The sequence below is a fragment of a genome, unplaced genomic scaffold, assembly GCF_019419815.1.
Source record: "Pyrus x bretschneideri cultivar Hongxiangsu unplaced genomic scaffold, Pyrus_bretschneideri_v1 Contig28, whole genome shotgun sequence".
Taxonomy (NCBI): Eukaryota; Viridiplantae; Streptophyta; class Magnoliopsida; order Rosales; family Rosaceae; genus Pyrus; species Pyrus x bretschneideri.
The window spans coordinates 2,994,408-3,011,343 of NW_025999590.1; the positions used below are offsets into that span (position 1 = coordinate 2,994,408).

The window sequence follows — 16,936 nt, forward strand, 5'->3', positions numbered from 1 at the left end:
TAACATATCGTGACGAAGGTACATCTTCGTTGCGCTAAACAGTTTTGTGTGACGGAATGCTTCGTCGCACAAAATGTCCTTGCGTGACGCTTAGTTGTCAACGTTACGCAAAATGTCCTTGCACAACATAATTTACTCCGTCGCGCAAGTTTTCATCGCACAAGTATGTTTTTGTACTAGTGTAGGTAAAGTAAAACTAAAACAAGAGCCCTAATATTCTTCTTATTTCGATCATGTTATTAAGAAGCATCCTTGAACTTATAATTTAGTTAATTTATAGTCTAAATAGTTGGTGGAATCCATTGACGTTTATAATTTATATGATGAACGTGCCAAGTTGCCAGGTTAAACGAATTTAATTGCAAGAATCACGCACTATCGTTGCTACTTTAACGTACTTATTCACTAGCTTCAACCATCTCACATTTTTAATGTTGATCAAACGTTATAGTGGTCCACTTCTGCTGTATAATAATCAGTTAAGTTGCCAGATCAAACCCTCCTCAACTTCACGATGATGCTTCTCACCAAGTTCCTAAAGTTCATCTTGTATAGTCTAACAAAAAAAAGAAAAAGGTGACGTTTTACTTTTTTATTTACTATCACCATGGGTGGTTCAGTTGTTGGGAACGAATTTCAGGTTTGTATTTCACACGATATGTTTTGGGTTCGATTCCTGACGCTGGTGAATTACACGATGGTGGCTAAGGAGAAGTTAAAATGCTTCTGTGAGTTTTTTTAGCCTCCAAAAATGTGAACTGCAGTGACGAATCCATCAATTGATCCCTTTTTATTAGAAAAAAAAATAATATATATATATATATATATAATATTACATTTTAATTTATTGGTTAAAATTTCAAATCAAGAACAAATAATGATATTTCGACATTCATAACTACACACTTGCGTTGATACACTAATTTTTTTTTTCTCATCGCTACTATTTGTAACAATTATATCTTTCAAGTTTTGTCAAGTGTCCTATGTATTCTTATCTAATCTATATGATTGGATTTTTTTAAAAGTAAATCTAGGTTACATTCTATCCAGAAGGAGCTGCAAGATTTTGCATTAGGTGGTTAATAACTTCATACGCTGTCTCATATATATATCTATATATATATAAAAGATATTGACATTCCAAAAATCTCATTTTACACTTCAAACTTTCTATATTTGGAAAGAAAAATACACTTGTGAAGAGTGTACAATGAGATTTTTGAAGTACCAATAACACTTCCTATATATATATATCCATAATTTACTTCGAATCACGGAATTAGCATAACTATTCGAATCACGGAATTAGCATAACTACTGTTACTCTCGTGATCTAATATTTTAAAGACACAAACTATATTCAAACATAAACAAATGTGAGATTCTAGAAACACCAACTGAGACAAATTAGATCACGAAGAGAATAGGCCATGAATGAAATGAAAGCTACATATTCAACAAAACAATAATTCTGCAATAGTTTTGTTTTTTTTTTTTTTATCCTTTTAATTGTTTTCTTCTTTCTGTACATTAACGTCCCTATTGTTGATGACTGGATTAGTGAAAAAGTTTGATTAACTGATGTTTAGATTATCTTATGTAACTCGTTAAACATGTCGGATCTAAATACATTAGTAAAACATCAACTCTAATTTTGTAGTGCTAAGAAAAAAAAGTGATGCATTATTAATATTATTTTAAGTTAAATCAAATACTCAAACAGTCAAAGTATATGGGATTGGGAATAATAAGCCACTAAATTTTGTTGGTCAAATTGAGTGTGCATTACAAATGCTACGGTTCCGTGAAATAATAGCAAATTGGTGCTATATTATATGATCGTTCGTACATTATAATATACGTTATTTAATTTTCAAAGTCCAAAGGTGAAGAGTCCATTTCCACACGGACCACACCCACCACCAATGAATCCACTTTTGATCTTTACGTTTATAGTCAGTGGACGAGAAATTTATACTACTCATTTTAATTTTACGGTTTTTATTAGCTCATTTTACTAGTTTTATTCACAATAACTTAAAATTTTAAACATGCCAAATCTTTTTTTTCTCTCTTTTGAACGGCGAGCTTTCGATTTGCGAGCTCCGGACCTAAAGATTCGTAGTAGATCTCATTTCCCAGGCTATCGTCTTCTGTAAGATTGATGATCGTGAAAGCAAAGATTTATTGCCAAAGAAAAAAGAAGAGCAATCATAGCTGCTGAGAATCATATGATTAAAATTTCAACTCATTGACTTTATGTCATTTGACTCAAATATGCATTATTTCTTCTATTTAAGCTGAGATGTACATACTTATATATATAGGATTTATGAATGTACATACTTATATATATATATATATAGGATTTATGAATTTTCAAAATATGTATTTGAAAAAAAGGTTTCTGTTTTAGCTGTTTTTAGTTTTTATATGTGTGTTGATAGGATTCAAGATTTTATTATGTACTCATCATGTGTTGTCGTGATCTTATTATTTTATTCGAGTAATAAAACATATCAACATTACCGTATATTCATATTCTACTTATAAAATTTTCAAGACATAGGAGATTTGGGCTTAAAAAAGGATATAAATAGTTAGGATCAACACCAAGATGTTGCCCTCGTATTCTAAGTGTGGGATCCTCTTTTGCATGTAGTGTCATTTCCCCCTATTTTCAGGGCATTGGCTTTTCCTTTGTTGGGATTATCAAATATCTGCTTTGACGGTAAACAAGGAACCCAAATCCTCTCCTAACCCAAAAAATCTGAGCTAAGGATCAAGTGATCTAAGCCGTTGAAATTTGATTCAATGACTACAATTATTATAACTTTAAAGAGACCTCATATTTGTAGCTGTTAGATTAAATTTCAATAGCCCAAATCACTTGATCCTTAGGCTCAATTTTTGGGGATCCGAAGAGGATCTGGGTTCATAAACAAGATTGCAATTAGTATGTATAAAGTTGAAATATCAGTGTCACTTAGTGTAATATATAATTATTTTATTTTTCATTTGTAATTAAGAAATTTTAAGTTTTAATCTCATAAACAGTAAGTTCGATATCAATTAATTTTTTCACCTCTTAATGTAAATATATCGTTGTATAAAAAAAAAAAAATTGAAATATTAGCTTTCCTTAGTTGGGTTTATGAAATATCGTCATTGGCGCATATCTTCCTTGATTAAATCTTCTATATATCTAATCACTTGAATACATTGCTTAATTGTAACTATACGTTTGCACTGCTTAATTGTAACTGTACGTTTTAACGCTCGACATTCTAGTATATATAAGTTAGACCGGCTGGTCAAAGAAGCATGCTTGTCTCCTTACATTTAAATTTGAATCAATTTTTTCTTTTATAAATTACAGTACTCATAAACTCACTCGTGTTTTGTAATATTATCTTCATTATTTTTTATTATGTCCTCATTTTCCTTTTTCTTTCTTTTTAAAAGTGAGCAATCATATATCCACTTCACAAGCGTGATTTTTAACCTTTCATTTTGGTCCGTTAGTATAAACAAAGAATAATTATCATCACTAATCCTCCTTTGTCTCGTGTCTCAAACGAAATTTTCATTCCAAGATTCAAAACGAATTGTCTTGTCATTTAGTAAAGCCTATTTCTTTTTCTCATGAAAAACACCAAGGCAAGACCCGTGTCATATACCCTAGTGTGTAAGCTATGAAGTCCGCTCCTTGTCGCACGCTCGTTTTCTCCTAAGAACTGTCGTTTCGTTCACGGATTAGATCATATTCTAAAGGCCAGCACATTAGATCGTATTCTGAAAGCCAGAAATTCATTTGTTGAAGAACCAAAAGCTCACGCGTTTAATTTTCCAAACACCAAATTTAGAAACCTTGTGATTTTGTTACGTACTCGGTATGAGTTTTTTCACCCTAATTTTATCCGTACTTGTTTTTCCACTACTCACCATCCATGCATCAAATGATTCAAATCACTGCAACCAATCGTGCCCGAGTTTCGTTCCCGGCCCGATTCAGTACCCTTTCGGGTTCTCATCGGGCTGCGAAATCCAGCTTAACTGCCCTCCAAACAGCGGATTCGCAATCGGGGAGTTTCCAATCCAGTCCATAACCCAGGACAACATAAGAATCAACCTCCAGAGCAGTTGCAACCGCCCCCTCCACACCCTCCGCCACCTGTACAGCCGGAACTACGCCCCGACGTCACGAAACGCGATTCTTTTACGGAACTGTACGGACGGTAGGCCGTCCAGCAGCTGCGAGATACCCGACATTCTGGTGCAGGCGCGGTTCGACGCGCCACCCAACTGCAGCGCCAACAGCAGCCTCAGCTGCTACGCCGAGACCAGAAAGGATGTCCGATTTCTGGACGTTGGGAGCGTCGAGCGGAAGGACTGCAAGTTCTTGCTGTCGTCGATTTCGGCGCCGTCGCCGCAACTTTTGAATAGCTCAGCGCCGCTGTTGCTGGAGGTGGAAGTGGTGGAGTTAGAGTGGTGGCTTGAGGGAACTTGCGGGTGTGATAAGAACGCCAATTGTACGACGGTCGTATCGCCAAATGGGACAGAAGGGTATAGATGCAACTGCAAGGAGGGGTTTGGTGGAGATGGATACGTTGCTGGGTTAGGCTGCAGGAAAGGTAATTACTGATTACATCTGCTTAATTCCTGATTGATTACTTCTGCTTAATTACTTATCCTTCTTGCTCATTTGATCATTCTTTTTCAACTCGTCCATGGTGGATCATGGATGTATCAAAAGTAAAATATAAGAAAATAACTTAGCTATGCACTAACAACAAACAACAAGCTTTATTCTACTAGGTAGCTTCGGCGGTATGAATCCTAGAACGTCACTGCGTTCGGTTTTGTGTCAAGTCTTCTGTTAATTCCAAGTACTCTATGTCTTTTCTTAGAGTTTTTTCAAGTTTTCTTAAGTTGTCATCTACAACTTTTGACCCGAACTTTTTTTTCATAATCGTATTTTCTAACCGTAACATTTGAAGATTTTCGGTTCACATGTCAAAACTGCCTTAATCGATAAAACACAAAAGATAAGGGGCCAACCAATTAAAACAATCCAATGCATGCTTAGGGTCCTACCTAATATTCTTTGACTCTTATTTTTAGGATCACATACCACCATAATACAAAAAGTCCATGAGCTTAGATACAAATTTGCTTTCTATAGATATCGTTAGGTGAGATAGTAGCATAAGAACAGCACACTACGAAACAAGCATAGGAATTATTTTATTACATTTTTGTATGCATTATTTTGATTTTGTAACAATATTATATGTGCTTATATAGCAGCCATATTAGAATATGCATTATTTTTGCATACCATTTTTTTAATATATATAATTAAAAAAAATACACTCAAAGGTGGAGATTTTGGTCAGCTACAAAATAAAAGAATCAAATTTAAAACATCTTATTTACAAGTAAAGAAAAATATCACTATAAAATGTTGTTTTGTGACGACTTTACTATTTTGAGGGAACTTAAATATTTAACTAAGTGGGCCCTAAAATGCGCTTGCAATCCATAATATTATCAATTTGTGGGACTGGTCCATCATTGTTGTTTTTTTTCTTTTTTTCTTTGTCAAGGTGTGAATTGCTACCCATTTATTGGTGGTGGCCCAATAACAGGAGAGTTTAGAGCATGCTTGGTTCGACCTTAGATGAGGATAATGAATCATGTAACCATTATAAATCACTTTAATTCTTTGCATAGTTATAAACTCACGTTATCAGACTTGACGTTATTTTTCTTTCTTTTTTTTGTTTTCAGCTTGTTTTAGAAAAAGAAAAGAGATATTATTAGACTCAAAAATAAAGAAAAATAAAAACAAAGAGATAAGATGACCCCATAGGTCTCCTCAAGGATGGGTTTGTTTCACCTAATACACTGAGTTAGATGGGACTTTAATCATCTTTTAGTCATTGCGTAGATAAGTTTGATTCTCTATCCTATGTGTTTAAGAATTTAATAATATTAGCTCGAGAGAAATTTGCCTACATTTTATGAGATGTCACAGGACATACTAAGAAGCATAAGTAAGTCTACTCAGAGTTTGGCAGACCTAAACTATGATGTCCATTTTTAGTGTGAATGGTCACCAAGTCAGCTGCATTTTGCAAACTTGAAGAAAACTCAGAGTTACATTAACCATCTGATAATTTAGGTTGTGTCATTGTATTAAATATTATCTAGTGTTTTCAACCTATTAATATATGTATATGTGACGTATTAACGATGTCATCTGCTTGTATAATAAAACAGAAATTAGTAATTCTACGGACGTTGACTGGCACACACAAAAATTTCTCAAATACATAGGGCAATTCTAAGTTGATCAACATTCAACAGATTCATATTCATTTTTTATCCTATATCGATAATCTCCTACGTAACTTGGAAAAACTGTTATTCTCATTGTTTATCTCGTAAAGATAGTTTGATAATCATTTTGTTTTCAGTTTTTTTTTTTTTTTAAATTGAAATATCATTTGGTAACTACTTTCAGTTTTCAAAAAAATAAAAATCCAAAAATTGAAGACTACTTTCTTGAGTTTCAAATTTTGGCCTTAAGTTTTGAGAGTCATTTGATAACTATTTCGTTTTCAGTTTTCAGAAAAGTGAAAACTTAAAAATGAAAACAAAATGGTTATCGAACGACCCTAAATTTGTCTCGTGGATTAATTATTCCAACACCAGATTAATTCTTGTATATGAGAATGTGAAACGGCAATCTTTACAAATGCAAGGTTTAACTCTGTGATTTGTGCTCTGTAAATTGACAGTCTCATCGACTTGCAACCCTGCAAAATACTTGTCTGGAGAATGTGGAGGAAAGGCCAGGTTTATCGTTTTGATTGGAGGTAGCTGATTAACTCTTTTAACTAATTAATGTCGAACAATATAGCGGTCCTTTGTTTTATACAACGATATTCTACCATGAGGGGAATAGATATTCGTTTTAATCCGGGAATTTTTCTTTTCTCAGCTGTGTTTGTTGGAGCTTCTTTAATGATCAGTCTGGCTCTGATATGCTGCTTCATCCGGCGGCAATCCAAGCTGAAAGCGAGACACTCCACGAAACGCCTTCTATCCGAAGCTACTGGCAACTGCGACATTCCCTTCTACTCCTACAAACAAATCGAAAAAGCCACGAATAGCTTCTCAGACAAGCAAAGGCTGGGAACCGGAGCTTATGGAACAGTTTACGCAGGAAAACTCCACGACGAATGGGTTGCCATAAAGAGAATTAAACACAGAGGACATGAAAGCATTGACCAAGTCATGAACGAGATCAAGCTCATTTCATCGGTAAGGCACCCGAATTTAGTCCGGTTATTAGGTTGCTCCATTGAACGCGGTGAGCAGATTCTTGTGTACGAGTTCATGGGGAATGGGACATTGTGTCAGCATTTGCAAGGAGAGAGAGGGGAAGGACTTTCTTGGCTCACACGCCTGACCATTGCCGCTGAAACTGCGAAAGCAATATCCCATCTCCACTCGGCTGTTAAGCCTCCGATATACCACAGAGACATCAAGTCGAGCAACATTCTTCTGGATTGCAAGTTCAAATCCAAAGTCGCGGATTTTGGCCTTTCGAGGCTTGGGATGGCGGAAACCTCCCACATTTCAACGGCTCCACAGGGGACTCCGGGTTATCTTGATCCTCAGTACCATCAGAACTTCCATCTCTCCGATAAAAGCGATGTCTATAGTTTCGGTGTGGTGCTTGTCGAGATAATAACAGGGTTAAAAGCGGTAGATTTTACCCGCCCCCAGAATGAAGTGAACTTGGCAGCTCTAGCCACTGACAGAATAGGAAGGGGGTGTCTAAATGAGATCATAGACCCTTTTCTCGAGCCCCTTTTGGATGACGCTTGGACTCTTTCGTCAGTTCATAAGGTCGCCGAATTGGCATTCAGATGCCTTGCATTTCAACGAGACATGAGACCAACTATGATAGAAGTGACAGCCGAGTTGGAGCTCATCAAGCTAAGTAAATGGCCATCTTCAGAAGAAAACACATACACAGCTTCATCAGACGGATCCTCTTGCTGTTCTTCATCTAGCGTGAGCGAAAAGCCTCTAAATATTACCAAATCCCGATCACTGAGAAGCGTCAATGCACTGCAGAGTGGAGATGCCAGTAGCTTCAATTCGAGCAAAAAGTTCAAGGATAATTCATCGGTCTCTGTTCAAGATACGTGGTTAAGCGATCAGAGCTCGCCTTCATCAAACAGTTTGCTGAGTAATGTAATTCAGTGACCGTAGAAGTTTGATCGAACAGTTTGCTTATAGTTTCATGTCAACATGTTCATACCATTTGTGATGCTTGTACTTTCATATATTTGAACTCATATTTTGTTTTGGAGTTCTTAGTTGTAAAGATCTTTCCCTGGGCTTGTTGATACTTTGTTCCCTTCTTTTGCTTCCAAAGGAAACTAAATTGAAGAACGCTAGTGGCGGCGGAACCATGATTTCAATGTCGTCTAGGACAAAGCTTCCATACTAATTTTTATTGTTTCTTTTGAAGGGATCGTTTCACAATTGTGTTGTTTTTTGTTTTTGTTTTCACCTTTTTAGAAATTGAAAACTTATTTTTCAGCCAACTTCAGTTTTCCATTTTCAATTAAATCAAAATTTTGGTTTTCAATTAATAATTAAATTTTTAGTTTTCAGCATTTACCAAACAAGTTTTAGTTCATTTTAAGAAGCAAGATACTTTAGATTGAGTATTTTATATTTTTTATTGGCCGAAAAGTTTCTAATTGGCGTATTCAAACCTCCGGATGTGTCTTGGACATCCTGATAGAGGATAGTTAACCATGTTATTTTATTGGTGCGGAACGCTTTTTTTTCTTCGACGTGTTGAAATCTTCGGCAAAGTTTTTATCAAGGCTCATTAAATATGCACCCTATCCTACTATCTTGTATGTATTTTATATCAATTCTTAATGACTATCATTTTTTTTCTACAAAAAAAGATAGCCATTTTAGAACTCGTTTGAATGTACTTTTATAATTACTGAAAGCGCTTTTAAATAAATTTTTTTTTTATTTCAAAAGCACTTAAAGTGCTTCCTGGAAGAATCACATAACTTGTGCTTCTTCCAGGAAGCACTTTAAGTGCTTTTCCAGAATTTACTTGCATTTTTACTAAGAATTGGTTCCAAAAACAATTTCATAAAAAACGCTTTCAATCATTTCAAAAGCACATCCAAACGAGCTCTTAGATTGAAAATATAAATTCACATTTTTTATATCTTCAGAAGCTTCCACTATTTAAAATGAGAAGATGAAATCTCAAATTTACATTTCACAAACTGGAGTAGAACATTTGCATCTCCCATGAAAATTTTTATGTTACTTTTACATATAAACTTTTAGTATCTCTATTGAAAATGCTCTAAAAACTATCATTAGTACAGAAAATGAAACTACATTCGTGAACCTTCTTTCGTGGACTTCATGTGCTAATAAATAATTAACACATAGGGTAAATGACAAAAAACTACTTCAACTATGGGTGTCACGACACTATTATACCTCATCTTTTAAAATTGACAATGTCATACCTCATCTTTAGAATTTGGTCCAATGTTATACCTTCCGTTAGCTTGATCGTGAATTTCTCAATTAAATGTTGACGTGACTTGATTCGAGGCCCACTTTCTATTAAAAAATAATAAAATATTTTTAAAAATAATTAAATATTAACTAAATATTAAAAAATAAAAACAAAAACCATAAAAACACCCATTAACCCGTGTCCCCCTCCCCAAAAACCCAAATCCCTTTCTCCTCACCATAAACCCTTCCCACCCGTCCCCCCCCCCCCAAACCTTCCTCCACCACCAACCTTCTCTCTCTCCTCTCTCTTTCTCTCTTGCTCGCCTCCCCAAAATCCCAAAACCCATTACAAATCTCAAAACTCAAAATCTCATCAAACCTCCCAAATCTCGAGAAGGCGGCTCTGTTCGACTTCGACCTCACCCTTCCTATCCAAATGGTGCAGGGATTAGAGAGAGAGATGGACTGTCTTTGATTTGGGGCTAAGGATTTGAGAAAGAGAATGAGTTTCTCTGATTTGGGGGTGGGCTGGGGTGGGGAAGACTATTTGGTTTTTTTTTTTTTTTTTTTGTACATGAACAGGGACTAGCTCGAAGTGTTGCGGGTGAAGCCATCGTCAGTCTCCTTGGCATCGAAGAGGGTGGGTGGTGGAGGAGGGTTTTGAGGGGGGGGGGACGGGTGGGAAGGGTTTCTGGGTTTTGGAATTTTAAGGATGCAGGTTGTAGGGAGAGAGAAGAGAGAGAGGCGAGAGAGAGAGTGTGGTGAAGGGCAGGGATGGGTGGGGAAGGATTTGTAGAGATGGATCCCACAATTTTATATAAAAATAATAATTTTTTTAATATTTGAGAGAGAGAAAGGGGGTGGTGATTGTAGGTTGGGGGGAGATGGGTGGGGAAGGATTTGTAGAGGTGGATCCCACAATTTTATATAAAAAAAAATTATTTTTAATTTTTTAAATATTTTATTATTTTTAAATCTAGTTGGATTAATGAGTGGGCTCCGTCTGTAGCCACGTTAGCACTTAACAGAGAAATTAATAGAAAAACTGATGGAGGTCTGACATTGGCACAAATTCGTAAGATGAGGTATGACATTGTCATTTTTAAAAGATGAGGTATGACAGTGTTGTTCGACCCATAGTTGAGGTAGTTTTGTGTAATTTACCCTAACACATAATTAGCTTGGATAAACATGATAATTTGCAAAATTATGTCCCTGTTATTGAACAATCAACTATACCCTAAGTTTGATAAACGGTATCATATATTTGTGAAGGTAAATTTCGTGATAATTCAGTGCACTATATACAAGCATTTTATGAGGTAACATTGCTTTATAACAGGAGAGGCATTCACATTTACAAGCAATTTTTCGGTTTATTCAAAACACTGTCACGTAATGTTATAATTTCACTCAAACTGTAACTTGTGTAAAAAAAATTTCAATGAGTTCTAGAAGTGAGATATATAAACCATATACTCTACAAATAGGCTACAATAGCACACGAAAAATAATTCCTCTAAATAGCAATGTTCTAGCAAATAAAAAACATGTACACTTTTATTTTGGGAATTGTTAATAGCACTAAAAAAATCTCATTCTACACTTCTCACAAGTATATTTTTCTTTCTAATTATAGAAAGTTTGGAGTGCCAAATGAGATTTTTGGAGTGCTAATAATAATTCCCTTTATTTTTGTGAACAAAAGTTTAGGAAGATATTTGTTACTCTCACCACCGGCACTAAGGCATACCCACCTCGAGCTAGAAGGACTTACATGTAGTAGCTAACTGGCACTTGCTATTGATATGAATTTAAGTAAAACTTACAAATTGCACATCAATAAAGATTGTTGGCAACGAGACTCGAACTTTACGAAGAGGCGCACAAAGCACTGAGGCAGAATTTACCAATTGAGCCCACCTTCATTGACAAATCGGCTACACTTTTACCACGTGCGTTATTTCCATGACGTGTACTTGTGCGATGAACTACATTGTAATATCATAGTTGGCATTGATAATTGACTCTTAATTAATTGGTTAGTTTAAATAACATGAGTTCAATATACTATTGTGATTTTTTATAAATTAAAAACTTGGAGAGACATGGTTTCTTATCCAGTAATATATTAACTGGTAAGTACAAAAGTATCTAAACATTGGTTAAATTCATAATATAAAATTAAATCCAGCCATCTACAAATCCAACAGATCCTTTTCGGATCTTTTTGGTGAGGATCCTAGAGATCTGTAAATTGTGTTCGTTTATCATATATCATACGGTCAATTTTTATCAAGTATTGTTTACGTTTATTTTAAATAAAAATATTTAAAATAATTTATAACCGTACAATGTACGATGAACAGATACAATTCATAAATCTTTAAAATTCTCGTAAAAAGAATCCGACAAGAATCCGAACTCATTTACAAATGATGTGATGAATTATTCCTCTTTCTTTACGAGACATGTGGTGATAGTTTATGTGCAGATCAATTTTCAATTGGAATCTCAAACTAAGCTTTTGGGGACACCACCTTTCTGTTGTGCCTCTGTAATTCAGCCTTTTTAGCCTGCACTAGCTTGTCACATCCACACCAAAAAAAATGGACAAAATCCTGCGAGTGTCATTGCACATATATACGCACGCAAGTGTTCCACTCACCGCAATATCAATAACACAATTCTAAAATTTTTAGATATCGATGTAGATACATAATGCACATAAAAGTCTCACTAAAAACATGGTTAATTATTTCGTATATCAATAATACATCACGTGTTTCATTTGTTATACGAGTTATGAGTTCTGACACACAAAAAGTCTGTTTGATGGGTCAGTTGATATTGATTGTAATCAATTAAAATGAACTTAAGTCTAATCAGTTGTCAAAATAAAAAATAGATATAATAAATTATGAATTTACAGTAAGTTATAGAACTCATACTCACACATAGATTACATATGATCAAATTAAAATTTTCCACATGGAATCGATCAAATTATGGTTAGCATGTGATCAACGATCATCATGGAAGAAAAATAAATGAAATTTCCCACATGTAATTAATTATCTTCAATCCACCTTCTTACAAAACATAATATTCCAATTCCGGATCGTCAGTTTTACAGAAAATCCCACACAAAGCCAGTACAATTCCCAAAAAAAAAAAAAAAAACAATAAAAATAAATCAAAAGCTTGCTCTTTTAAGTGACGTCATAGTGATGGCAGCCCCCAACGGCGAAGGCGCCACCTCAATCTCAAACGAATCGTACCGGAGAAAAAACTCAACCACCAAAAGCCTCGAAACCAACACCACGAAATCCTTCCCGGCACACTGCTTGTTCCCCACCGTCGGACTTTCCGTCTCGGGACCGTTCGACCACAGCACGTGCTTCAACAGCTTCTCCCCCTCCTCGCCGACAAACCGCTCCGGAACAAACTCATCAGCTCTCTCGAAAATCCTCGGATCTTTGGTCGCGAACGGTTGGAACCCGAACAGCAACTCCCCTTTTTTAACCTTAAACGCCGCGTCGTGGCTCTCGATCACGAGATCCTTCTTCGCCCTTCCGTACTGCAACGGCACCGGCGGCTCGATCCTGAACGCTTCGTAGACCACAGATTTCATCAACGGCATTTGCTCCATCGCGCCCATCGTGATTTTTCCGCCGTTGGATCTGACGACGGTCCTGATCTCATCGGCCAATCGGGTGTGGAGTCCGACACCGGCTCGCCCGATCCACTTGATCATATTGGGGAAAAAGATCTTCATCCCGCCGAACGAATTGAAGCACGTGGCGAATAACAGATTGTGGCACGCCTCGTCACGTGAGACACCCAATCGCTCCGCCTCATCGAGCACGTGACTGGAAGACTCGTAGAAGAAATCGTAGAGGCGCTGGTAATCCTTCTTGATCAAAAATGGCGGGAGACGGAAAGAGTGGATAACAAGTTCTTCGATGAACTTCGGGAGGCCGAGGATCAGAAGTGGGCCCAAGTTGAACAGCACCCACTTCGACACAAGCTTGGGTCCGTCGAGCCCAAGTGGAGTATCGGCAGGGTTGGCCTGGTACAGCGACCGGGCCAGGAAGTTAAACGCAGCCTGATCGTTGGCCGCGACGAAGTTGGCTTTACCTTTGTCGGCGAGACCGGTCTCCAGAGTATCAAAAAGCTCCGTGTAGGACGAGTGAAACTCAGGTAGGACAGAGTCGCGACTCGACTTGAGGAGGTAGAAAATGACCCGCTTCAGCTTGTCGTGCTTGGGTTCCGACGGGTCGAGGTAGGAGAGGATGCGGTAGCCTCCGGTGAGCTCCAGGGAGGGCATGTAGGTTCCGGTGAAGAGGTCCTTCTTCTCGACTTTCGAGACGTCGAAGAGCACCGGGAAGCTCTTCCCGTCGAGGAGGGCGACGACCTGGGACTTGTAGGTGATGGTGGGGCCCGGCGGCATGTTGACACGGAACACCGTTGACTGGTATTTCTGGATGCGGGACTTGAAGAACTCGTCCCTGCCCTGGTTGTAGAAGTAGTCCAGGCGGTCGCTGATGGGGCCCACGAATGGGAGGCCGTAGTCTCCGGGGATGTTCTTCAAGGGAAGGGGTTTTGTCTGGTCAGACTCCGGCGGGTTTGCTGAAACAGAAGAGGAGGAAGGGTACTTTTCGGAAACAGAGGCGGAGATGGGACGGACATGACGGCGCGTGAAGGAGGAGTTGAACAATGGTGAGTTTCTTGATGATTGGATTTGAAACTGTAGCTGCAGAGAAGGGAATGCCAAGGAAGTCGAAGCCATTGGAGGAGGCTTTGACTGTTAGGTAGAGATGTGAAAGTTGATGGGTGGTTTATGGTGGATGTTTGGATGGCAGCTTTATTTATAGTGGGGAGGTCGAGTGGGAAGACGGTGGGTTATGGGAGCCCAATAGTTAGTGCAATTTAATAAGGAGGATCGTGAAATGCGTGCATTATATTGTATATGTTGCTTTGGTTTGGGTGGCGCCGACTGGGAACCCACATTGAAAATTAGAAGAAAACCAAATACCAAGTTGTCCAAAATATTGAAGCAAATCCTTTTAATTGGTATGTTTGTGGGTAAAACACATTAGTTGAAAATATTGCATGGAAAATATGTTTGCAACACTCCTCATGTGACATATGCATATAATTCAATGAATTTATAGTGCATATAATTGGGATTAACAAGTTTTTCTGCTTGTTTGTAGATGTGGTGCAACTATTCATCTATGGAAAAGAAATCATTTAGCATTCATGCAAATCATGTAACACATGCAAAAATAACTTGTCGAAAACACAAAAAGAACAATTTCCGCACCCAAGTAAAATTGGGTACTCTAAATTACATGAATGTAAGAATGTGTACTTCGAAAAGAAAATTATGAGTATTTTCTCTAGAAAACAAATCAAGTTACAAATGTTTAATCAAAAGTAAAACTAGAGGAACACTAAGTAAGTAATAAATCGTCTATCGGTCATATTAGGTGCTTTCTTATTAACTTTTTAGTATCTCTCATGGTAATTTTTTACGAAAACTAATGAAAATGACTTGAAAACTTTGAGTTTTAACGAAAATAACAAAATAAAGGATAAAGTGAATAGTATCATGATTGATTTTTTAGTATAAAAATATAAATTTTTTTTTCTTTAAAATGAATAATACCATAAACTTTTTATTAAAATTCTCTAATTTTTTTATAAAAATGTTTGTAATCAGTCTCGATGCTACCCATTCATCTAATTGTGGATCGTGCATATTTTTCTGCCACGTTGAATTGTGTTTTGGTCCAAATCATCGTACTTGTTACCAAACCGTTACTAAACTTTATGAACATCTCCAAGAACAGTGTTAAGTTCTGTTATTTTCACTAGTGAATAGTGTAAAAAAATCAATTTGATTACCTAGTCAATTTAACTTACCATCTCCAATGACACTTTAACAAAAATTACAATATTTTATTATTTAACAACTCAACCTTTAATATTTTATTATTTAACCTTTAATCTTTTATTTAACACTCTATTTAAATAAACACTTCAATAGTCACCTTTCCGTGCCATCATATCGATCAATCCACAATCTAGGCAGAGAAAAACAGTGAAGTACTACTAATTTATGTTTAACTCGCCTGCAAATTTTTCTCTTCTCCTAATTAAATTTTGTGAATTTCCCGTTAAAGTAGCAAATAGCCTTGTTTACTGAAATTTAACTAAAAGGAAAGAAAACTTCTCATGGAGTAATGGCAAATAGAAAAAAACGTGCATGGACTAGGACCGTCGATGACTCAACGCTAAAGTTGAGTTGTCGTTTTTCTCATGCATCCTGTCCGAACGGAAAATGATTCTTTTTGCGAACCTTCATCGTACATTGTATAATCAGTTTTCGTTATATATTATTTATGTTTAATTTTAAATACAAAAATTAAATAATTTTTTACAGCACGATATACAATAAATAATTAATATGTGAAGATTCTTATAATTCCCACAAAATGGATTCAGATGGGATCCAATTCCTATCCGAACATCTCTGATTCTCTAGGGCCTCTAAGTGGCGGGTGTTTTTACTTTTTACGCGCACGCTTCTTGATCGTCATTTATGACTATAGCGCGTGGGTCTAACAATTCTACTCGTCAAGCACAAACCTCGGACGCAGTTGAAAGTCAAAGCTGTTGCTCTTTTTTTACTTCCGACCACGCGATGCCTGGATACGGTTAATCACTGCCGGTCAAATTGCACGCTCATGTCACGTGATCTCCGTCCAAAATATTTAGCCTCATAGATTTTGTAGTGTTGTCTCCTTTAGAACTGTACAGCGACCCTTTTATTGACTTGGCCTAGTTTGGCCGGTTGGGGGAAATGTGACCATCATTTCTTGAGCTTTGCCTAACTAGTGATGGATTTTCATTTTACTTTTGGACTTTGGACAAGTAAAATGTAACTGTACTACACTCTAGGGTCGTATACCATAATTATGGCGATTCATTCATACGCGCGGCGATATGATGATTACGACTATCATGTATTTGGAGATATATAACATAAGTTATAAAATTAAACCCTTATTAGTTAATTGATTAATGATTTGCATGTTATTCAATCAAGAATATTTAGCCATTGGATTAAGATACATGATTATGTTGGAATTTATTAGTTTATTTAGGAAATTATTATAAAATTTGAATTGACTTTGTATTAGGTTATTTTTGGTATTTACGTATTAGGGTTTTTAGGTTTTTGTCACTATAAATATAGGTTGTAAGTTAGTATGAAAAATAAGTCGGTCACAATTTAGTCTTTAATTTGTAGCATCTTAGCAATATTTTTTAT

General features: G+C 36.4%; 2 protein-coding genes across 2 annotated transcripts; one reads left to right on the top strand and one right to left on the bottom strand.

The window, feature by feature from the left end:
- The first annotated feature begins 3,539 nt into the window (after positions 1–3,539).
- On the top strand, positions 3,540–8,434 carry LOC103955461 (wall-associated receptor kinase-like 14). The gene is made up of 3 exons (XM_009367360.3): positions 3,540–4,637; positions 6,810–6,887; positions 7,013–8,434. Exons 1-3 carry the CDS (start codon positions 3,899–3,901, stop codon positions 8,287–8,289), a joined length of 2,094 nt encoding a protein of 697 aa, XP_009365635.2. The 5' UTR covers positions 3,540–3,898; the 3' UTR covers positions 8,290–8,434.
- A 4,207-nt stretch (positions 8,435–12,641) lies between these two features.
- LOC103955456 (allene oxide synthase 1, chloroplastic) lies at positions 12,642–14,425 on the bottom strand. The gene has a single exon (XM_048588507.1). It carries the CDS (start codon positions 14,384–14,386, stop codon positions 12,791–12,793), a length of 1,596 nt encoding a protein of 531 aa, XP_048444464.1. The 5' UTR covers positions 14,387–14,425; the 3' UTR covers positions 12,642–12,790.
- Positions 14,426–16,936: the final 2,511 nt, after the last annotated feature.